Source organism: Carcharodon carcharias, chromosome 16, assembly GCF_017639515.1.
Source record: "Carcharodon carcharias isolate sCarCar2 chromosome 16, sCarCar2.pri, whole genome shotgun sequence".
Lineage (NCBI taxonomy): Eukaryota > Metazoa > Chordata > Chondrichthyes > Lamniformes > Lamnidae > Carcharodon > Carcharodon carcharias.
Genome location: NC_054482.1, coordinates 89,486,831 through 89,511,019, shown reverse-complemented (window position 1 = coordinate 89,511,019; position 24,189 = coordinate 89,486,831). Strand labels below are relative to the sequence as shown.

At 41.1% G+C, this 24,189-nt stretch overlaps 1 protein-coding gene across 3 annotated transcripts in view; it reads left to right on the top strand.

The window, feature by feature from the left end:
* Window positions 1-536: 536 nt before the first annotated feature.
* rad54l (RAD54 like) overlaps window positions 537-24,189 on the top strand; it is a 53,955-nt gene continuing 30,302 nt past the window's right edge. The window contains exons 1-8 of one of the 3 annotated variants that reach the window (XM_041208873.1): window positions 543-649; window positions 1,865-2,043; window positions 3,175-3,243; window positions 4,417-4,536; window positions 10,274-10,334; window positions 17,335-17,470; window positions 20,402-20,471; window positions 22,393-22,681. In XM_041208873.1, the coding sequence (XP_041064807.1) occupies window positions 2,041-2,043; window positions 3,175-3,243; window positions 4,417-4,536; window positions 10,274-10,334; window positions 17,335-17,470; window positions 20,402-20,471; window positions 22,393-22,681 (748 nt within the window). In that variant the 5' untranslated portion in view covers window positions 543-649; window positions 1,865-2,040. Of the gene's footprint in view, window positions 2,044-3,174; window positions 3,244-4,416; window positions 4,537-10,273; window positions 10,335-17,334; window positions 17,471-20,401; window positions 20,472-22,392; window positions 22,682-24,189 lie in introns of all 3 variants that reach the window. The other 2 variants (XM_041208871.1, XM_041208872.1) reach the window with 2 other exon arrangements.

Here is a 24,189-nt window from a genome sequence, read left to right as displayed (position 1 = left end):
CTGAAACAAAAACAGAAAATGCTGGAAAAACTCAGTAGGTCTGGACTCGAAACGTCAACTCTGTTTCTCTCTCCACAAATGCTGTCAGACCTGCTGAGTCTTTCCAGCATATTCTGTTTTTGTTAACTATCGTCGACGTGCTTCTAATGTTTTCAATTTTCCAGCATTTAGAGTTTTTAACTAGAATAAAAAAGGTTGTACAAAATCCTATTTTGCCAAACTTCCAAACAGAATGTGTTAACAATTTGGCGAACGCCATTTCTTGAAGGCAATGTCTCTTTACAATAATTGCATTCGTGAAGTTAATCAAACTTCTTCGATTCCCAATGGGTCGGACAACATTCTCAGATTTTAACTGAATGGTTCAAGGACAAACACACTGAATGTCAGAGTAAAAAGCAGAAAGTTTTTTTGGAATATTTTTTTCACAAGTGCTGCCCCTGGCGCAGCCTCCTTCCCGCAGTGAGTGTGGACTGAACAAAGCGGGGAATCTCTCTGGGAAACGCGGTCCGGCTCCGCTTCCTGAGCCTCAGCGGCACCCGTAACCCGCACTGTGCAGGCGCACCTCCCGCTCGGCGGCAAGTTTGAGCGAGAGAGAAATAGACATCGAAACACAGAGAAAGATGCCGCGAGTCTCTGCCAGCTAATGGTGAGAAAGCGGTGAAGGGATTGGAGTTGGAGACGTTGGGCGAGGAGCTGATCCCTGCAGCACCTGAATTAGAGAGAGAGAAACTGGGGTCAGGAGAGGGAGGGCCTGGCAGAGGGAGACCGAGACTGGGTCTGGCACAGGGAGACCGAGACAGGGACTGGCACAGGGAGACCGAGACTGGGCCTGGCACAGAGAGGCCGAGACAGGGCCTGGCACAGGGAGGCCGAGACAGGGACTGGCACAGGGAGACCGAGACTGGGCCTGGCACAGAGAGGCCGAGACAGGGCCTGGCACAGGGAGGCCGAGACAGGGACTGGCACAGGGAGACCGAGACTGGGCCTGGCACAGAGAGGCCGAGACAGGGCCTGGCACAGGGAGGCCGAGACAGGGACTGGCACAGGGAGACCGAGACTGGGCCTGGCACAGAGAGGCCGAGACAGGGCCTGGCACAGGGAGGCCGAGACAGGGACTGGCACAGGGAGACCGAGACAGGGACTGGCACAGGGAGATCGAGACAGGGACTGGCAGAGGGAGACCGAGACAGGGCCTGGCGGAGGGAGACCGAGACAGGGCCTGGCAGAGGGAGACCGAGACAGGGACTGGCACAGGGAGACTGAGCTATCACCTATGAAGTTACATAGGGAGACAACTGCAATCTAAGAAATCATATGAAAAAGGGGTACAAAGTATAATCAGATGTTAGGATAGAGTTATGCTTTCTGAACAGTTTGTGTTTGACAGACTGTGAATACAATGCTGCTTTGTTTGGCTTAATTATGTTTAAGAATAAGGCAAAATCAATAATTGCTTAGAGACCTGATCAGCTAATGACGTTTACATTTGGTAATAGATATACTGAGATTGATGAAAAATAAAGGGTAATTGATATAAAATAGCAGAAATTGAGATTGTAAAAGGGAATGACACTATTCAGGTGACTTCATAATATTACGGAAAAAAAAGCAATTAATAATGTGGGTGAGAACATAAACGTCAAGTTGAAACATAAGATTGAAAGGGGTTTTAAGGGCACAGGAATTGTTTAGGCGTGATTATAAAGTAGCTCAAATTAATCGGACAATGTTAAGGTTTTAAAAGTGAGCTCAGCTCAAAGGGAGAAGTTATAATGGAAGCTGAAAAGAACTGCTAAACGATGTTAAGACTTGATAACTGGAGTCACTAAAGCAGTGAATCAACTGCTCTGCAATGGAATAGAGAATCGAAGCTGAAGAAGTCCCAATGTTCAGTGATTATGGACTAGAGGCTGGACCGAGACAAAGCTGCCCCCGTTCAGCTCTTTGAGCAAAAGTCATTGGATGAGAAAAATGCAACTTCAAAGCTGATTGAATAAATAGATATTCTGACTTGCATTGGAATCAAAGTTTCAGAGAATGGTAAGTAAAGTAAGAGGCTGACTGAGTTGGCAGAACATTTAGAATCTCCCTTTCAACTGCCCTGTTTTAAATCAGGATATCCCAATCAGAACTGCAGCCCATTCTTTTGGTACTGCATTCACCTCTGAGTCAGAGGCTTGTGGCTTTAAGTGACAGTACAAAACTGAAGCACATAAAGTAGGCTGAGCATCCAATGCTGTGCTAAAGAAGTGGAGCGCTGTCAGACGTCCCATCCCTCAAATTCGATGTTAAGCTTAGGCTCTATTGGACTTGCATGAATGAAGTGGGTGTTAAAGACCTCGTGGCACTGTTTGAAGAAGAACAGGGTGTTTTTCCAGTGTCCTGGTCAACATATTCCCTTAACCAACCTGACAAAAAACTGAACTACAGTTGGTGAAATCTTGCTGTGTGTAGTTGGCTGCTATACTAACCTACACAATAGTCACTGCAGTTCATAGTAATTCATTATATGGGAAACACTTCGGAACATTTTTGATAAATATGAGAAGGCAAATCTTTCTTTAAACAAGATTTCCAAGCTGGCAAAACCAACCAACTTAGCAACTGTATTAGAAAACTGCATTCTTACCCCAAATACCAACTTAAGCTCTATCCATCAATGCATTGCAGGTTGGATGTATGTTTAGGACTTAAGACTGATTTTCTTTATATTTACTTGCCAAGCAAATGACCCAAAGTCTTTCATTAATGGAGAATTTATATTTAAAATATACTCAAAGCACTCTCCTTAGATTGCTTTCCATTTACAAACAAACCAGAATAATGGTTATTTAACAGCTATTGAAATCTTCCAAACAGAGATAAAAGCTAAATTGCATTTTTAAACTTTGTTTACATTACAAAAGTAATTTGACTTTGATTAGTAGAACAGCTTCGTTGTAACAATGTTAATCTTTCAACCAATTTCACTGAAAAAAAATCTGGTCATTATTGCATGGCACTTTGTGGAAGCTTGCTGTATGCAAATTGCCAATGTGTTCTCTACATTTCACAAGTTTCTTATTGGCTGCATAGCATTTCAGGATGGCCTGAGGTTATGAAAAGTGCTGTAAAAATGCAAGTGTACCTTTCTTTCTAATGTTTTGCAAATTTGTTACTTTCCTTCCATAGAGAAGAAGTCTAGCCCCAAGTCAGCTTGCCAAGCGAAAGCCAGGACATTTACCCGATGATGAGGATGCGGTACAGTGATCTAATACAAATTAGAAATGAATGAATGATTAATGTCTTTTATTTAGGCGCTTGTGTGTGTGTGTTATTTGAATCTGTGCTTTTAAGCTGTCATTTGTGAGTTGTTTTCCAAGTGATTGCTACTGTACCTGATGTGAATAATATTGTGACATAAAAATGGAATGTGTCTTTTGTTGTATATCAGGCATTTTAAGACATTGGTTAGGGGCTGGCAAATGTAAGGATGAAGCTCACTGGAGTGTCCACGTACGGTGAATGTGATGGCTTCTCAGTTGAAATTCCAGTTCTTCAGGTGAACCCAGTTGAAATGCAACGAAAATCAAATTAAATCAAAGAAAACATGTTCCATTCTTTATCACATGAAAAAAACACTGACCTGCCTGGACAACTTCTTGCAAATGATTGTGTTTGAATTGCAATATAGTGGACTTTCCTTTTCATCTCATTTCATCTAATGGGATGGGCTTCAGGAGGCCACTGGGGTTTTTCCTTAACTAGGCTTTTCACATGTCTTTAGGAATATTGCAGTCAAAGCTTCTGAAAAGATAACTGGAATTTCTTAGATAAAAACAAAAAACTGCGGATTTTGGAAATCCAAAACAAAAACAGAATTACCTGGAAAAACTCAGCAGGTCTGGCAGCATCGGCGGAGAAGAAAAGAGTTGACGTTTCGAGAACTGTTCTGTTGAAGGGTCATGAGGACTCGAAACGTCAACTCTTCTCTTCTCCGCTGATGCTGCCAGACTTGCTGGGTTTTTCCAGGTAATTCTGTTTTTGTACTGGAATTTCTTCCTCAAGCGCTGAAAATAATTGCTTAAAAAGTATAATATATGACGGTGTGAAATCAAATGAGGCAGAACAGGAGTGAAGATTGGCTGAAATTGAAGGTTTTTGATTTTACTGACTTAAAAACTTTAGGGCTAGGCGATCAAATCTGGTCTCCTTTTCTCATTTGAGAAGGGAGTCACTGGGCTAACATCCACATAGGATTATTTTTCATTGTGTCAGTACATGATGGAACTCTTGAATGTACAGCATCTTTGAAATCCCTGATGATTTGGTGACAGGACTGGATGGACTATTGATGAGAAAAGCTAGCTTATGTAGTCTGCGTAAGATCAAGAAGTATGAAATTTTAAAAATGGAATTTACTTTTTTTTACAGAATCCAAAAAGGCGAAAGGTGGGATCTGAGCATGACAATGGTAAAAGTTTTATTTCACCACTTCGGAAACCACTAACACAGCTGACCAATCGGCCTGTGTGCCTTGACAGCAGCCAGCATGTAAGTCACTAATGCTACAAGTAGTTGTTTATGGGGAAGGAACTTATGAGTGGGAGGGCCCTGCATATCATTAGGATATAGCTGAGGGTTATTGAATTCTGTTCATTACAACTATCAAGTTAGCTACAAATAGAGTAGAATCTACATAACTGTACAACAATCATCCTTTAATAATGCTTCATCAACGTGAGGAAATCTGGCTGCAGAATTTTGCCTCAATCCATTGATCATGCAGTGTGCTTTCAAGGTACATAGATCAGGTTTGTATGCTAGTCCAGGGTGTCTGTGCTGTTTACCTTTTGATTGTATGGAGTATCATGTGAAGCTTTAGATGCTAATGTTTCAGTCCACATATGCTAAATTGTTGATACCATCAGATCTTGATTTTCTGTTTAGGATTCATTCATTAATAATATGACAGTAAAACAACCCTTTTCAGGCTATAACAAGTGTTACGATCCTTGAAGAGACTGATAACTTGAAGAAAGATATTTGAATTTCCAGTGGATGACTAGCAGGATCGCACAAGATTTAAGGCTTTTACTGTAATAAGTGAACTAAAACCAACATTGTCTGAACACTATGCTGTCGGGAGCTTATATTTTAAACTACAGAAAAATTTAACTTTTACATTGACAAAAAATCCAGCTCCACAGTTAAACTTTACTCTGGCTCTTAAGTGGACACTTCTTCCTCCAGGAACAAGTCCAAAGCTATTCTCAGCTCCCAATGGCTTGCTTCATTTTTCCTTTACCAACCGAACAACTTCTAACCCCTGAACTCACTTTCACAACAAAGGACGAATTAGAGGTTCTTCCTCTAGCTAAGCTAAGCGAATCTTCCAGCCTCATTTAAATCCCACGAACTCGATCACTACAATCTGAGTGCATGCTCCCACCTGTGGTTCATGTGGTGACTGACAGGGCCAGTATTTTCTCTGCTTAAGGTGCAGGGCTAGCTGCCTCTTTCTTTATGTCTGTCTCTCTCTCTCTCTCTCTCTCCCCCCCACCCCGAGATTCTTGCAGACTGACTGCGTCTGTTAGGTTCGGGGAACATTTAGGAAAAACCTACAGCCCAATCCTACAATGGCTTCCTGTGGACCTCTCCCTTCCTAAAGCCCATTTGCATGGAAACATGAATAACATGGGCCTTGTATCCAAGGAGCGAGGCTAATTAGCTGCCCTCTAGATCCCCAACTCCATCCTATCTTGAAATTAAATAGACAGTGGCCTGAATTTTTCCCGCATCGGGCAGGCGCAGTGGGTGGGGCTGGTCGCGGAGCTGACCGCCACCCACGATCAGCTCCGCACCGCCAATTAAGGCCCGCCCAACATAATACGCAAGCGGGACCTGTGCGGTCGGGGGGAGGAGGGAGAGTCAGGTCCAACGTGAAAGACCGCTTCAATCTGCCTGAGGCACGGAACTGCCTCAGGGAGATTGAGATGCTTTTGAAAAAATAAATTAATGTAATAAAAACTTAATGAAACATTTCCCATCATGTGACTGTGTCTCATGAGATGGGACATGTTTTTATTTTTCAGAAAAACTTTTTATTTAACTCATAAAAGCTTTAGGAAACCCCATCCCGCTCGTGGATGAGGTTTCCTAAAAACCGTAAAGGCCGCTTGGCCTTTTCGCTTGCCCGCCAACCAAAAGGTTGGATGGACAGCATAGACTTGAAATTAATTACTTTGTTAATGGCCTTAATAGGCCTGTCAATTATCAGCGGTCATGCAGCCGACTCTGGCGTGCGCCCGCCAAACGAAATATCGCAAGACAGTGCGATGATGTCTGGACACATGCCCAACATCATCGCGTGTCATTTTATGCGCCAGCATGTTGGGCCCACCCCCGCACGCCAACTGTAAAAACCTGGCCAATGTTATGATCCCAGCTGATGTTACTACTGGACAAGTCAGATCCCAAAGTGAAACCTAGCTTGATAGATCCTAATTTATTTTTTTTAGAAACTGTGGAGCTAAATTACTGAACAGGAGTCTGCCGCTGAACTTTTAACAAAAGCAAAACATTGATTAAACAAGAAAAATGAACTGTATTACACCAGACAAAAAGGTTGAAAAGATCTCAATAAAAACACCAGAAAGTGATTCAACTGTTCACGATTCCTTCATTCCAGCTATATCTTTATAGCTTCATACAAATTCAGAAAGATAAAACAAATTACCATTTTTGTCTTCTGCTCTTAATGTTCAGGGTAAGTATGCAGTACATGTGAACCAACTGGTGAACTGTGAACAGACACACCACACTCTAAAGTAAATAGCAGATGCGACAAAGCAGACTCTATGGATTTCTCAGCAACCCACCCAGGTGCTTGTTAAATTGTGAGCCAACTGATCTCACCAAAAGTCTGTCTTTTCACGAGGATTTCCAATCTCCATTTTGAAGAACTTACCTTGAAATTCTCTTCAAACCAAAATCCACCTCCAGGGTTTCAATCTTGCCTTCTGAGACTCCTTTCCTCTGGATGTTCGCGTACACTCGAGCTTCACATTCCAAGCACAATTTCAGATCTTTGGCTGTGCCAATCAGAACATCACTTCTCCAAAGGGTACCTTTGCCCTTACGGCCTGCAGCACAGAGTCACCAACCTTTGGCTGTCCTCTTGGATCATCAGGGCTTCTCTTGAGCCCACTTTGCTTAAAGTCTGCTCTCTACAGCTCTCTCTCTTTAATTCGGAGACAGTTGCTCTACTCCTTTCTCTCAATTTGTTTAACAGGATCTATTTCTGGCCTCCATCCTTGTCCTTTACTTAGGACTGTCTTTTGGGATCTGTTAATGTCCCACTCCCTTGTCTGGGATCTTCTTCTTGGTTTTGGACCTTCTCACTGTCCCCCGCCTGTGTCCTGTTCCTTGGGATGCCTTCCTTCTAATGGCGTGCCTGTTCAGGTCACCTGACCTGTAGTTTTGCACTGTTTCAGTTTTCTTCTGCGCATATGCGCAGGACTGGTTCCCAGCCTGAAGAACTGAAAATGGACGAACTGCACATGTGCGGCCCTTTCCTGGCAGAAGTCCTAAGGCTCCACTGGGAACTGTAGTTCCCGAACTCTGAACTCCCAATCTAAAGTCAAGGTAAGTATTGGAGTATGTTACAATAGTTTTAAAGTATAACCATTTACAAAACCTGACATTCCTAACACCTCCCTGTGACTTGGAGACTGTCTATCCGCTGTCAGCACAGCTGCCCTGGTCATTGTTTACAGATGTGAATATCTCGCACCTTCTTCCCAGTAAGGACTACCTGGGCCCCTTTCTAACTTTTAACAATCAAGTCAAGCTTGTTGTTGGGTGGAGTTCAGAACAGGTCACTTCTGCTGCCTCTAAGTCCAATGACCCCCTGCATTCCTACGTTTTAATCTAAATTATAGAGACCGTCCCAAAACTTAACAATCTTACAAACTTCATATTTATAACATAGGACAGGCCAATGAAGGAGAAATATAAGTGCAATAGGACTGTGTTGTCTGTCTTTAAGACTTGTTTCGTCAAAGGTGGGGAAAGAGGTGTTGTGTAGGCTGATCTTAGTGGTAGGGCTCCTACAATTGGTCTCGCTTTTCCAGACTAAAGGGGAAGAACACAAGTTGCCTGGAAAGTGTATGTGTGGCCAGCATGTGAAGATAGGATTGAGTCTGGTTGCAGTGCATTTCAATCCCATTATGTGTTTTTAAGATTGTGTTATTTTCCTCCTCCTCCCAAGAGCAAAAATGAACAAATCTAAAAACCAGTGCACTGGCCACTTGGAGACATGAGAATAGCATGGTTTCAGTCGGCTTTCAAATTATTTATTATGTGAAAATGTATCAATTCGCAGCTCATAGTGCTAGTATGCATCCAATGAGGGATCACTGAATAGAAATGATGTAGGTGTAGGGGAATAGGAGCCAGAAACCTGGATTCTTTATTTTGTGGTACTGGACTTTGTTGCACCAAAGTGCTACATTATTGGGCACCAAGAAAGCTGTTCTGAACATATCTATTACCTAATGACAGAAAAAGTCTTCATGTTACCCAAATATTATCACCTTAACTGTTGATTATTCAACATGAAAAATATGGTGCAAAAAGAACAGTTTCAAAAAAAAAAACTAGAAAACTAATAATATCAGGCTCCCTTTGGGGTCCTACTCCTGGCATTGATAGAGATCTGGCTAATAAAAAAAATTGTATTTATATAGTGCCTTATTACCTCTCCTAGGAATATTCCTTTAGTGCTTTGCATACAATATACTGGTTTTAAGTGCACTCATTGTTGTACAGATGAATGTGGCAACTATTTTTGTGTGCGGAAACATTCCACAAACTATCAGATGAATGATCAGTTTTTCTGATGCCATTAGTTGATGAAATCATTTTGGCCCAGATTCCAAAGGAACACTGTGCTGTCCTTTTGAATAGTACCATAGGATCCACTTAAATCACTGCTACAGGCACCTACAGTAATGAATTAACATCTCATTCAAAGGATTGCACCTCTGGTAGTGCAGTTCTGCACTGAAATGTTAGTCTCCATTCTGTCCTCAAGTCCTGGAGTGGAGATTGAAGCCACATCTTCCTGATTGGCTGTAAACCTCTATTCTGATGTTTCGTTTTGAGTGATCTTGCTGTGTGCAAAATAGTTGCTGTGTTTTTCTATGCAATAGTTGTTACAATGTGAGAGAATGGCGTTCACTATTTCCCCTGTCACCCCGTCCCCCAACTCCTTTGGCTTATTAAGTTTAAACACTGGAAATTAAATGCTTTTACAAATGCACCTACTCTCAGCATCATGCAATCATAGGTCAGGCACAGTGCTGTTTACATGCAGAATAACACTAACAATACTGCATCAACAGAAGATGCTTCTTACTTTGCTTCCAATGTCTACATCAGCCATAGTTGTGGCATATCTGACAGACTATTTAGTCCTAAATTGGAGCTGATTCTGTGCTGAGAACTGTCCCATCCATTAGGACCCAAGGTGGCCTAAACCTATTTATTACTGAACCCATAGAGCCAGTGGATAGCAGTGACTTTTACCTATCTATTTGAGCTAGATTTGAAGTCAGATCCAAGAGATGAAATTACACTGCCCTTCTAATCAGTTAATTTTGAAGTTTTACACTCCTCTTTCCTAGTGAGGGAGTGGGCCATTACTTCAGAAAAAATTCAGATGATATTAATAAACTTGGGATAATGCCAGAGGCCATACCTTTTTTTGACAGAGTTGAAGTAAATCTCAAAATTGTTGTTTGGTAGTACAGAATTGAGTATTGTTGAAAAAAGAGACATGCTATTGAAGCTTTTCTCATCACTCATCAGGACAGCTACGGAAGATGAACCAACAGTGAAGGGAACAACAGTTTATACTGCATGAGAAGAAAGTGCTGATTGATTGGCAGATGGACTCTGATTGGTAGAGATGTTGCCATGGAGAATGCAGCAGAGAACTGTTAACTTCCAGTTGAAACTAACTGCTAGTTTTGATGATTGCAAGACAAAATGCTTCGATAGCATGTCTTTTTTTCAGCAATAAATCTCAAAACAGAATTAATTACAACATTTTGTTAATAAGCATATCAGTAGAAGTATACAGGATTGTAAAAGACCATTGCCTATCTATCATTTGACTATCTAGCCAAACTCAATGACAATAGAAACATATTTCAAATTGAGTTATCATCAATGCATTAGTAAGATTGCTGTACTTGTTGACTTTTTATCTTTCTGTTCCCCACAGGAGGCTTTCATTCGCAGTATCCTGGCCAAACCTTTCCGAGTGCCTATTCCAAACTACACAGGTATAAGCAGCAGTCTATGTAGAAAAGCCTGCTCTTTGAAATATTATCAATAGCACCTGGTAGAATATGGTAATGTGACTAGACATACTAACTAGATTATATATTGTAGAGCTGTATTGTACTAGCTGCCTCAAAAGTAGTAACTCTTAGTTGATCTGTTAACTTTGAAAATTGTAACTGGATCACTTCAAGATATAATGGATATGCTAAAATAAGTTCCAAGACTAATCTAATCAAGAGGCTTTGATGATTCATAGATCATATATGGAATCATTGGACAGCTTTTGAGAATTATGACACTAATCCAATCAAGGAAATCATAAAGTGCAAAGATGAAGACAAACAATTCATAAAACACTGAAATTAAATTGTAACCTTGAAGTAATTACCCAAGGCCCAATTTAAACTCACTCAAATCCCAGACACTTACGCAGAATTAAATTTGTGCCCTGATGTCTAATATTATTTACGATATTAACCTCTTATGGGGTATTGCTCATTAAAAAGTAATTAAATTTAAATTTTTAAATTCAACAATATTAAAAATAATCTGTTACCCTAACTATACATTATTTGTGGTCCATTTCATATTTATTTTGAAATCTTCTTCCTTCTGTTCCAATGTTTAGCTTGTAATCCTCAGTTTACATTTGTACTTGGTATAATTATCTTTCTGTCACAACTCCTTCCATTGTTTTAAAAATATTTACTTGTGCAAATTTAGGTTTACCTATTTCTATTTAGGAATCAAACATCTGTTTATTAAGGTATATTTTCCTTAACTGCATAAGTTGTGATTAAATTAGAGTTCTTTATTGAAGTAATTTTTTGTTACATATTTATAAATGGAGTGAGCATTGAAGTTTGAGCTATGCATGTAGCTGGGTCTAGGGAGAGGAGAGGGAATGAAGTCTGTAATTGTAGTACAGCTCAAGCTCCAAGCAAGATGTTCCATTAAACAGGGATGGAGAATTGAAGGCATGAGTGTTTTTCGGAGGACAGTGGAAGAGAAAGAAAGACTTGCATTTGTACATCGATTTTCGCGATCTCAGGTCTTCACAACGCAAATCACTTTACATCCAATGAAGTGGAGTCGCAACTGTAATATTGAAAATGGGGCAACCAATTTGTGCATGGCAAGGTCCCACAAATAGCAACATGATAATGACCAAATGATATGCTTTTTGTGATGTTGATTCAGGGATAAATATTGGCCAGGACACTGGTAATAACTCCTGCCACTCTTCTTCGGTACAGTGCAAAGGGATATTTTATGTGTACCTGAGAGAGCTGACAGGGCCTCAGTTTAATGTTTCATCTGAAAGACAGCGCTTCAAGCAGTGCAGAATTACATCAATACGGCCCTGGAGTGTCAAACTAGATTTTTGTGCTGAAGTCTCTGGAGTGGGACTTGAACCCACAATCTGCTGATTCAGAGGCAAGAGTGCTACCAACTGAGAGTGGAAGAATCCATTCTTGTGTGGGGGATTGAGGGGTGCTTATAAATTGGGAGTGTAGGCTTGGGTGTGTAAGACAACAAAATTGAGGCTAAGACAGGGAGGGAGGAGTGAAGTGCGTGGTCTGAGTTACTGCAAATTGGAAGGGAGTAGAGGAGACTGCAGAGAAGTCCAGGACCTGAAATAATGCAGTGACTTGGGGTTGAAGTCTGGTTACCTAAGGAAGGGAAACTTGCCCTAGAGGGAGTGCAACAAAGGTTTTACCAGACTGATCCCTGGGATGGGGGAATTGCCCTATGAAGGGAGATTTAGGAGATTAGGCCTGTATTCTCTAGCATTTAGAAGAATGAGAGGTGATCCCATTGAAACGTACAAAATTCTTATAGGGCTTGACAGGGTAGATGCAGGAAGGAAGTTTCCCTTGGCTGGGGGTCTAAACCAGGGGACACAGTCACAAGTAGGCCATTTGGGACTGAGGTGAGGAGGAATTCCTTTACTTAGAGGGTGGTGAATCTTTGGAATTCTCTACCTTGGAGGACTGTGGTGGCTCAGCCACTGAGTATATTCAAGACAGAGATTGATAGATTTGAGTTATTAAAGATATCAAGGGAAATGGGGATTGTGCAAGAAAATGACATTAAGGTAGAAGATTAGTCATGATCTAGTTGAATGGAGGAGCAGGCTTGAGGGGCTGAATGGCCATGTATGTGTGTGTGTAGACATATTTAGATGAAAGACAAAGTAAAAACATCAGGGTAGCTGCTGTTTTAGCTTTTATTTATGATATTTCACACAGTTGAGTGTAGGAAAAGGATCATATTGGAGTCAGCAAGGAAAATGGAGGTATAGAAAACCTAGTGATGGGTAAAAGTGTTAGTAACAAGGGGCCCGTTGAAGAATGCCAGTCTATTGAAGATGGAAAGGTAGAAGGAAGAAAAGTAGTAACAGGGCTGGACATACAAGATCAAATTGTTGGAGGTTAAATGGGAAACTGATTGCAGTGATTAAAAACTCAGAAGAATTCTGTAAGTAAAAGCACTGTGGGCATGGAGACCCAAGTACAAGACAAACCAGTAACCTTTGTACAGGTGAAAAGGGAAGAGTCAGTATTAGCCAAAGAGATGGGAAGTGTTCGCAATCTACCCAAAGAAGTTCTGAAGGGCAAGTTACAGAGATGTTTAAAGATTTTATATGCAAAGGGAAAGTATATCCATGTGTTCCAGGAAGAGCAGGAAAAACTGTTAAGATCTTAAGAGATACAGGGGTGAGCCAATCATTAAAGTTATGCGATAGTGCCATCTACTGTCCAGAAGGACATTATTGCAGGAGAAAATGTTAGTTAGTGGAATTCAAGGGGGGGTTCAAGTCTATTTCGTTATATAAACTAAATTTAAAAAGTGATTTGAAAGCAGAAGAGGTGACTGTTGGAGTGGTGGAGACAATGCCTATTGCAGGGATTCAATTTATTCTAGGAAATAATATAGCTAGATCGCAAATATGGACTATGCTTAAGTAGAGGAACCTTATGAGATGCAATCAACAGAGGTTTTAATGAAGGAGCATTCTAGATTGTTTCCAGAGTGTCTGGTGACAAGGTCACATAAGCTTAAACAAGAAGAGGAAGAATCTAAAAGACAGAGAGGATACTGAACCTCATTTGGCTGGATCTGTCTTTGAAAAGATTACTCAGGAGGAAAAGGTTGGAGAGGATGAGGCTGAGGTGTTTATTTCATTGAAGTTAGTGGAGTTACAGCAGCAGGATCCAGACTTAAAGCAGTTATGCCATATAGCTTATTCTGAAAAAGAAGCAGAATACATTCCAGAATGTTATTACCTTAAAAACAATGTGTTAATGAGGAAATTGAGACCACATCATGTCCTGGCAGATGAAAGGTGGGCTCTAGTGCACCAAGTAGTGATACCATCTGGGTACTGGAATTAAATTTTGAGAGTGGCTCATGAAATTCCAGTGGCTGGAAATTTGGGAATTAGGAAAACTCAAGCTAATATACAAAAACATTTCTATTGGCCTGGACTACATAAGGATGTAGTTAAATTCTGTCAAACACGCCATATATCAAGTGATCGGAAAACCTCAAGCAGTAATTAAACTTGCACCTTTAATTCCGATTTCAGCATTTGAGGAACCTTTTAATAGGCTCCTGATCGATTGTGTAGGACCCCTCACTAAGATTAAAAGTGGAAATCAGTACTTACTGACAATTATGGCTGTGTCCACGAGAAGCCATTTCTTTAAAGGAAGTCACAGCTGGGAGCATTTAGAGATATCAGGGCAAGTGTGGATAAAAGTGTAAAAGCTCATAATTTTGTGGCTGGGTAAAAAAGTGTTTGTGTTGTTGCTGGAGTCAGACGAACCGTTAAAGGTAAGGTTTAATGGAGCTTACCAAATTGAAAAGAGACTGAGTGAGGTAAACTACATAGTGAATACCCCAGCTAGAAGAAAGAGTCAGCGAGTGTGCCATGTAAATATGCTTAAAAAGGTACCTTGGCAGAGAGGATAAACAGAAGGAGATATTGATAGTGATAGGTGAGGACGAGGAAACAGAAATTAAGATTCTGAAATTGACCTTCCTCTAATTAAATTGGACAATGAGGAAGTATTTAAGAATCTAAATGTGATATTAAGTTATCTTCCAGAACACTATTGAAGTGATTTACAAGAGCTGTTGCAGTCACACAAAGCAATTTGTGGAAATAGACCAGGGAAGACAAATTTGGCTTTGCATGATGTTCATGTGAGGGATTCAGTTTCAATAAGGCAATGCCCAAAAAGATTAAATCTTGTAAAATTGGCTCAAGTGTGGAAAGAATTGAATTTATGCTTGAAAACGACATCATAGAGCCCAGTCACAGTAGCTGGAGTTTTCCCATTGTAATGGTGCTAAAACCGGATGGATCACAGAGACTGTGTTGGTTACCTCAAAGTAAACGCAGTAACAAAGGAGGATTCATATCCTATTCCATAATTGGAGGATTGTATCAAAAAAGTAGGACAGTCAGCGTTTATCACAAAAATTGACTTGCTGCGCGGATACTGACAAGTACCCTTATTGGGAAGGGCAAGGGAGCTGTCAGCTTTTGTGACATCAGATGGTTTATACCAATGCAGAGTAATGCCATTTGATGTGAAAAATACAGCGGCAACATTTCAGAGACTTACAAACAAAGTGATTGAAGGACTGAGCAATTGTACTGTTTATATTGATGACTTAGTTGTATTCACTCACACCTGGAAGGAACGTATATGACATTTAAAGGAACTGTTTGACTGACTACAGGAAGCCAATTTGGTGACAATTTTGGCTAAAAATGAATTTGCAAAAACAAAAATTACATATTTAGACCATTGGACGTGGTCAAGTGGCCCCATGAGGTCCGAGCGTAAAAGCTATTGCAGAGTTTCCAGTATCTAAAATGAAATGGTAAGTTTTGAGGTTTTTGGGCATGAGTGGATTTTATGGGAAGTTTGTGCCAAATTTCAGCAGAGTGTAGTTGCTGCACAGACTGGATCATTGAAAAAGAACAAGGAGATACTAACGGACACAGGAGGGTCAGGCTGCATTTGACAGCTTGAAAGCTGTACCAACCACTACACTCGTTCTAGCTGCACCTAATTATACAAAACAGTTTAAAATGGCTGTTGACACCAGTGATGCGAGTGTTGATGCTGTGTTGCTGCAGGAAGATGAACTGAGACTTGAGAAACCAGTGGGATATTTCTCACAGGAGTTGAATGTGCATCAGAAGAAATATTCAACTATAGAAAAAGAGGCTTTAAGTTTGGTTTTAGTGTTGCAGGCATTTTGAAGTGTATGTTGCAAACAATTCTTCAGAGACAGTTGTATTTACGGACCACAGCCCTTTGAAGTTTCTGGAAAAGTTTTGAGATAAAAATACTAGACTGTTCCGGAGGAGCTTGTTATTGTAACCATTTAATTTAAAAATCATACACATGGCTGGACGAGAGAATTTAATTGCAGATGCATTGTCAAGAGCTTAAGTTCAAAAAGACATGGATGTTGGGGAATTGAGAATGGACTAGAATGTATTTTATTCTTACAAAAGAATTGTGTATATTTACATGGTTGATGCTTGTACACCATTGTGTAATAGTTTTTTTGACAAATATAATAAATAATATGAAATGGGTTGAGAAAATGAAAACATCTTTTTGAAATACGATGTTTCATTTTTTCCGTTGAGAGGTGTGAAGGTGGAGTTTTAAAAATATTTTTGGGAATATGGTGGTGTTCTGTAAAGAAGGCTGTGTGTGTGTGTGTGTGTGTAATTAAACTGGGGCAAGGTTAGTAAATACAGCTTGTCTGTGGGAACAGAGAGATGAAAGGTAAAGGTGATAGATGCATGCATTTATAATGAGAGGCTATGGTGAAGTTGAATGTACGACTAAATGGGTTGGGTTTGAAACTTGCATTATAAGATAAGTAGGAATTTGTCTTTTCAGCTAAGTTTCAAAGGGAGTTTAGAAGTGACAAGAGACTTTTAAAACTTACAAAGGTTTTATAGGTAAACAAGAGAAGTTTATTAAATTTTATTTTACTTGAAAGTGGAGTTAATAGGAAAACATGAAAGATTTTTATATTTTGGAAAAAATTGAGTTCAAAGAGGTGCTTAGAACAATGGAGTCTAAGACCAAAGGCGTAAAGGATATTTAAGGAAAGATGTTTAGTTGAGTTGAGGCGGCTGTGTTGGGGAGATGTCCTGAGACCAGTTCTGTGCTGAGAAAAGTTGTGAATTTGAAGCAGCCATCCAATTTCAATCCAGAGAAGTCTTTGTTTTTAGAAAGCAGCCTGTTTCTGAACTTCCTTCAGTTCCACAGCAGAATGGAAGAGAGCAAGAAGTCGTGTGGTATACTTTATTAAAGCACCCGCGGTTTTTATGCATAAGCATATTATTAACTTCACCAAAGCATAAACACATATGTAATGTTTGAGCATAAATTGCTATATACACCTGCAACCAAATAAATGTGTGACAGATTGACAAACATTTGCACCCCTGGGTGAGAAGGTGGTGTTGAGTTCATTATTTAGGCTGCTGGTTCAATACATTAATGAAGGATTGAAATATTGTCAGAGGATATTAAACTGAGGCTCCATCTATTTGATGTTAAAGATCCCATGGCAGCATGGGAGAGAGGAACAATATTAATGTTTCAGGTCAATGATCTTTTGTCAGGTTAACATGTGATATCTTGAGATGATGTAACTACTAACGCAAATGCTGTTGTTTCTTTTTAAAGTTGATTAATAAAGAGTCACTCAGTATTTTTTTGGTAATCACTGAGACTTTAGTGATTCCAGAATTATTCTCATTCTGAGACCTAATTTTATGTCGGGCCCAATTCAGAGGAAACAACCTCTTACCAGTCTAGAGGCGCAATCTACTCCGGGCACCAACTGTCATTGTCCAAGGAGTTAGAGCAAAAAACCTTGATGGTCTATATCAATAGTGTGTGAAATTTTTGACTATAACTAATTCTTGCACGCATTGTGGTACTTAAGGTTCCCTTGGATTGAAGGCACTGGGGATTAAGCGTGCAGGAGCCAGACGATCTCTCCATGACCCATATGAAGAAGGTGCTTTGGTACTCTTTGACCCTCCACCTCTGAGTGTACATGACCAACTAAAGGCTGACAAGTGAGTATCATAAATTCTTAGTCAAAGGACTTATGTAGTGTAGCCATATCCCAGTAATATCATTACCTTACACTTGAATGCTTTCACCAAGAGTTAACGACCAACTACACTGTAAAATTCATGATAGTTTGATCCATTTTCCTCTTCTTGACATATAGGAACCTGTTAAGTAGAATCCGCTTGATCAAAATATCTGATCTGTATTATGGAGGGTCCATTCTTCAGCTTGGCAGTAAAAGCATAAGATTGGTGGGCTCATGTATCTAGATGCTTTTGGAGTACTAGGACATAACAGATTCTGAGAAGCAGCTGGTCACAGCACGGGACTCAACCTACCAGTGCTCAGGATTATATTTTGTTTGAATTAAACAATACAAGTCAGTTTGTACAGACTCTGTCCACCATTTCCCCAATAAGCATGTTGTATTCTCCATGTTATCCATGTTAGCTATATAAATATTGTGGCTACAAGAGAAGGTCAGAGGCTGAGAATTCTGTGGAGAGTAACTCACCTTCTGCCTCCCCAAAGCCTGTCCACCATCTAAAAGGCATAAGTCAGGAGTGTGATGGAATACTGTCCACTTGACTGGATGAGTGCAGCTCCAACAACACTCAAGAAACTTGATACAGTACAGGACAAAACAGCCTGCTGGATTGGCACCCCTTCAACCTTCACTGCTTCCACCACCAATGCACAGTGGCAGCGCTCACTAAGGCTCCTCCGACTGCACCTTCCAAACCCGACCTCTACCACTTAGAAGGACAGTAGATGCATGGGAACACCACCATCTGTGAGTTCTCCAAGCCACACACCATCCTGTCTTGGAACTATATCACAGTTTCTTTACTGTCGCTGGGTCAAAATCCTGGAACTCCTTTCCTAACAACACTGTGGGTGTACCTACACCACATGGACTGCAGTGGTTTAAGAGGGCAGCTCACCATCACCTTCTGAAGGGAAGTTAGGGACGGGCAATAAATGCTGGCCTAGCTAGCGACACCCAAATCCCATGAAAGAAAAAAAATGTTGATAAAGTTGATGGAACCTTTGACAAAATACTTTTTTTTGGTCCAGTTTAGGCTTAGTAACTGTTTCCTTTAATTCAGTCACTAGTCAAGGGGATTTGTTTTTTTAAATGGCTACAGTTGGATTCTTATCCTAAATTTAACTTGAAACAAATGTTGCAAACCTCATTAGTTGTCCGTTAAGTTTGAGGGAGGAACCAAGCTACTTTAAGTCCAACTCAACCTGTATGATTGTTTTGGCCTGTATCATTCATGTATGTGACAACCAGTTATTTTCAAATATGGTAGACTATTCAAATCTAGGAAATCCTGACAATGGCCTTTTTAAGGAGCTGTTAATGTTCAAACCTAAAAGTCAATTTTACAACCTTTAAAAGATGCCTTTTGGACAACCACAGCTTCTATACTGTTAAGAAAGTCAAAAGCCTTGGAGTACTTATAAAGGGTTTCTTAAAAAGTATAGCATAGCATTTGGATACTACCCTTTTTTATTACTTTGCTTTCAAAGAGAAAAATAGAAGAATTCCTACTGTAAATATAATACCCTTATTAATCTTTTGTTAAATTTGCTTAATATCTTAAAATGAGGTCTGATGTTGTGATGTTCTGCTGCTTCTGGAAGGTGTAAGTGAGTTCCTGCGGAAGCACATTTTAATTTTAATGCCTCAAATAATTTATAGAAGTTTGTTCTGTTCATTACTGCAGACTTCCGGAGATATCAAGGCCAGTGCTTTAAAAAAAATAATAAATTGGGACTCATTTTTGTAAACAATGTGAAATATGGGGACTGAAATTTTCCAAATAATAATAATATCGAAAACCCAAAAATGTATCGGAAATCCACTACTGTTCATAGATTTTAAATTATCTCCTTTTTTTCATTCTTTCACTGGTTAGGCCAGCATTTATTGCCCAATGTCCTTTCTTAATAAATGACTTCTACAGTGAGAATGAAAGCAGAGAAACTTCAGATCAGCACATTGGGATTGTACCTAATATCCGACTTAAAATGATTGTACTCAGATTGTACTGAGGATATGGAGGCATTGGAGAGGGTGCAGAGGAGGTTTACCAGGATGCTGCCTGGTCTGGAGGTTATTAGCTATGAGGAGAGGTTGGAGAAACTTGGGATTGTTCTCTCTAGAGCGACGGAGATTATGGGGCGACTTGATAGAAGTTTACAAAATTATGAGTGGCATGGACAGATTAGATAGTCAGAAGCTTTTTCCCAGGGTGGAAGGGTCAATTACTAGGGGACATAGATTTAAGGTGAGAGGAGAAAACTTTAGAGAAGATGTGTGGGGCAAGATTTTTTACATAGAGGGTAGTGAGTGTCTGGAATTCGCTGCCAGAGGAGGTGATGGAAGCAGGTACAATAGTGGTGTTTAAGAGGCAGCTTAACAAATACATGAATAGGATGGGAATAGAGGGATACGGACCCTGGAAGTGCAAAATGTTTTAGTTTGACAGACAATATGATCGGCGCAGGCTTGGTGGGCCGAAGGGCCTGTTCCTGTGCTGTACTTTCCTTTGTTCTTTTCTTTGTTCTTTGATTTATAAATAAAAAAAAATGAAAGGAGGAATTTAGATGTAAGAAAATGAAACCTGATCGTACAGACCTGGAGACACAATTCTGAAAATGTCTGATACAATTAAAATATTTGAGATATTGGGACAACTAAAGGATTAAAATTGCCTTGCGGAGCCGCCTTTGCTGCTAATTTTAAATATTAAGAGAATCATTAGGAAAATTAGAAAAATATTCCCAAGAAACATGCAATAATAAATGTGATGAGAGTCTGCTAAATAAAGTAGTAAAACCAGACATTGGTTAACCTATTAAATGTCAAGATCAAGCAACATAATTTGTGTAATTATGTTATTTGAATTTTCTCCTTCTGTCAGAGAGAAGCTTCCGGTACATGTGGTGGTTGATCCTATCTTGTCCTCTGTCTTAAGACCACATCAGAGAGAGGTGAGGTCAGGAACGTTTTTGGCATATAGCTGTTAATGTCATTTATGGATGAGAAAAGAGTTCTTTGTTGAATTACTCTGCACGTTAACATAATTGTTGCACTGTTGAAAGAAGTGGGCAAAGCCCCAAGTCATCTGAGTCTAGCATAAGTTAAGTTTATCTTTACGTGGGAACATAACAGGCTTTTAAGTAGGCCATATGTGCTTGGAATAAAGTGGCAGGAGTGGACTTGTACAAAACAGTGAGAATGGGAGCTGGGATTGCGCAGCGAGAGCAGGACCTTGAGATAGACCAGCATGAGCAAAGCTGAGATAGAACGATAAGAGCTGGAGCTGGCAAAGAGCAGCGAGAGCAGTAATTGCGGAGAGGGAAGAGTAGTGAGAGTGGGAACTGGGATAGACCAGCGAGAGCAAGAACTGGGATAGAGCGGCGAGAGCGGACGCTGGTATGGAGTGGAAATTGTGATAGAGCAGCAAGAGCAGGAACTGGAATACAGCGGCAAAAGCAGGAACTGGGATGGAGCGACAAGAGCAGGAACTGGGATGGAGCGGCGAGAGTGGGAACTGGGATAGAGCGGCAACAGCGGGAACTGAGATCGAGTGGAAACTGAGATAGAGTGGCGAGAGCAGGAAGTAAGGTAGAACAGCGAGAGCAGAAAATGGGTTGAGTGGAAACTGGGATAGAGCAGAAACTGGGATAGAATGGTGCGAGTGGAACCTGGGATAGAGTGGGGAGAGAGGAAGCTGGGATAGAGTGGAAACCGGGATAGAGTGGCGAGAGCGGAAACCGAGATAGAGTGGCGAGAGCGGAAACCGAGATAGAGTGGCGGGAGCGGAAACCGAGATAGAGTGGCGGGAGCGGAAACCGAGATAGAGTGGCGGGAGCGGAAACTGGGATAGAGTGGCGGGAGCGGGAACCGGGATAGAGTGGCGGGAGCGGGAACCGGGATAGAGTGGCGGGAGCGGGAACCGGGATAGAGTGGCGAGAGCGGGAACCGGGATAGAGTGGCGAGAGCGGGAACCGGGATAGAGGGGTGAGAACGGGAACTAGGATAGAGCAGCAAGCGTGGAAGCTGGGAGAGAGTGGAAACTGGGATAGAGCAGTGAGAACAGGAAGTAGGATAGAGCAGCGAGTGTGGAAACTGGGATGGAGCAGTGAGAGTGGACATTGGGATAGAATCGAAACCGGGATAGAGCAACCAGAGCAGGAACTAGGGTAGAGCGGCGAGAGCATGCACTGTGATAGAGCGGTGAGAGCAGAAACTAGGATAAAGTGGCAAGAGCGGACATTGGGATAGAGCAGTGAGAACAGGAACTAGGATGCCTGCCGTTGGTCATTTAGCTGCCCACGTAACTGACAGGTGTTCTCTGAACAGTAGGTGAAACTCCTGTTGGCCCCACAAAATCCAGCCTTCAGTGTCCTTCAGACTTGGGGAGGGAAATGTAATGCTGTGGTGTTAGAGTTTTGGAAATGTATTGCACTGCAATTAATCTGGCCTTGTGCCTGTGGCTTCTCCAAACTGTCAGTTGTTAGTATTGGCTGTGTCACTACAGGGAGATCCAGAGTAATAGTTCTTGCACCTCTGCAGGGAGAAGATAAATTAAAGGGCCTGGCCCAGGTGGATCTTGGGTATGTCCTAGCATCTGGCTATAACCTGCTAGTAACAGTGATCTGAGAGTATGCGATTATTCCATCCTCTCAGCTACAGAAGTTTGGTGGCACAGAGAGATGTCAGATGGGGGTGGGGGGCTGGGAAGAGGAAAGGAAACACTGGCTTCCACTCAGTGCCTTCCGTCAAGCAGTATGACTGAGATTAGGATCTGATTAAGATCATGTACCTTTCCACTTGAGATCCTCAAAAAATAATATACTGCCTCTGCCTAGTTTAAAGTAGTAGGTAAATTATGTGCCTGTCTTTCAGGGTGTGAAGTTCATGTGGGACTGTGTGACAGGCCGACGTATTGCGGATGGCTTCGGCTGTATTATGGCAGATGAGATGGGATTGGGGAAGACATTGCAGTGCATTTCCCTGATGTGGACCCTCTTGCGACAAAGCCCAAATGCTAAACCAGAGATTGAGAAAGTCATTGTTGTGACTCCATCCAGTTTGGTGAAAAACTGGTATAATGAGGTGGAAAAATGGCTGGCAGGAAGGTTACACTCATTGGCTATTGATGGAGGAACTAAAACAGAGATTGACCAGAAACTGGGTAGGTATTTTTTTTTATTTTTTTCTGGCAGTCAGTTGTTTGCCAAATTGGCATTGCTTGTAGCATCTTTATTTCTGAGTCAGAAGGTTATAGTTTTGAACCCCAGACCAGGACTTGAGCACTTAATTAGTTGGCATTCAAAGTACAGTACTGAGGGCTTGCTGTCTTTCAGGTGAGGTGTTAAATTAGGATCCTATATAAGTGTCAAGAAGTTGCTGAAGAAAAACATGTCTAAGTTTTTCGTTTTGCGCTTAGCAGGACACCCACAAGAATACCAGTGTAAGGGGAAAACAACAATTTATACTGTATGTGATGAGAGTGTTGATTGATTGGCAAGTGGTGTTTCCATGGAGAATGCACCACTTGCCAACCAATCAGTACTCTCATCACATACAGGATAAATTGTTGTTTTCCCCTTATACTGGTGTTCTTGCAGGTGTCCTGATTAGTGCAAGACGAAAAGCTTAGACGTGTCTCTTTTTTTTTCAGCAATACCCAAGTTCTGTACCACCAAACGACTATAAATGTCAAGGTAGGTTTATTTTGAAAGCTGCAATGACAGGATGATATTCTGGAAAGATGAGATCAAATAGGCTGAAGAATTGGATGAAGGGAGCTCCAAATTGTAAATAGAAATTTCACTCCCTCCCGAACAGCACTGTTGGTGTACATATACCACATGGACTGCAGCGGTTACTCACGAACACCTTCTCAAGGGCAGTTAGGGATGGGCAATAAATGCTGGCCTAGCCAGTGACACCCACGTTCCATGAACAAAAAAAAACACTTAGTAATTTGATTGGAAGCCAAGGTTGGTTAGACAGAATGAACTTATGCTTGGTAGCAACTGACTATGCTGCACATTTGATAGGAAGCATGCTTGGCAATAGGGAAATGTACAATTGTAATTTTGAAAAAAAAATTAATCCTAATTACAAAATTTCAGGAGTGAGTGTTGCATTCCACTATTAATTCACTCCTTCTTCTAAGTGTCAACGAGTTCAGTCCATTTAGAGACTGATCTTGGGTACATTTCTCTTCCTATTCAAGTTGTCAGCCTTGGCTCAGTGGTAGCACTCTCAGCCTCAGTGTCCAAAGTGTCTGGGCTCAAATTCCACTCGAGAAGATTTGAAGCACAGACATGGTAGGCTGAATGGCTCTTTCTGTGCTGTAACTTTTCTCTGGTTCTATAATCTAGGCTGACACTTCAGTGCAGATCTGTTGGAGCATTTCACTTTTGGAGGTGCCATCTTTCAAATGAGATGTGAACTGAGTCCCTGTCTGCCCTTTCAGAAACATTCGAAAAAATTTTTCAAAGACACCACAGATTTCTCCCTGGTGGCTTGGCCAATATTTATTGGTTAATGAAGCAGAATACTCGGAGGGGGGGGGAGGTGTGGTTCCAGATTAGAGGAGTAAGGTCATGAGGTGGTTTAAACATCAGGATGAGAATGTTAAATTTGAGGTGCTGGGAGACTGGGGGCTAATAAGCGAGTGGAATTTGGGTG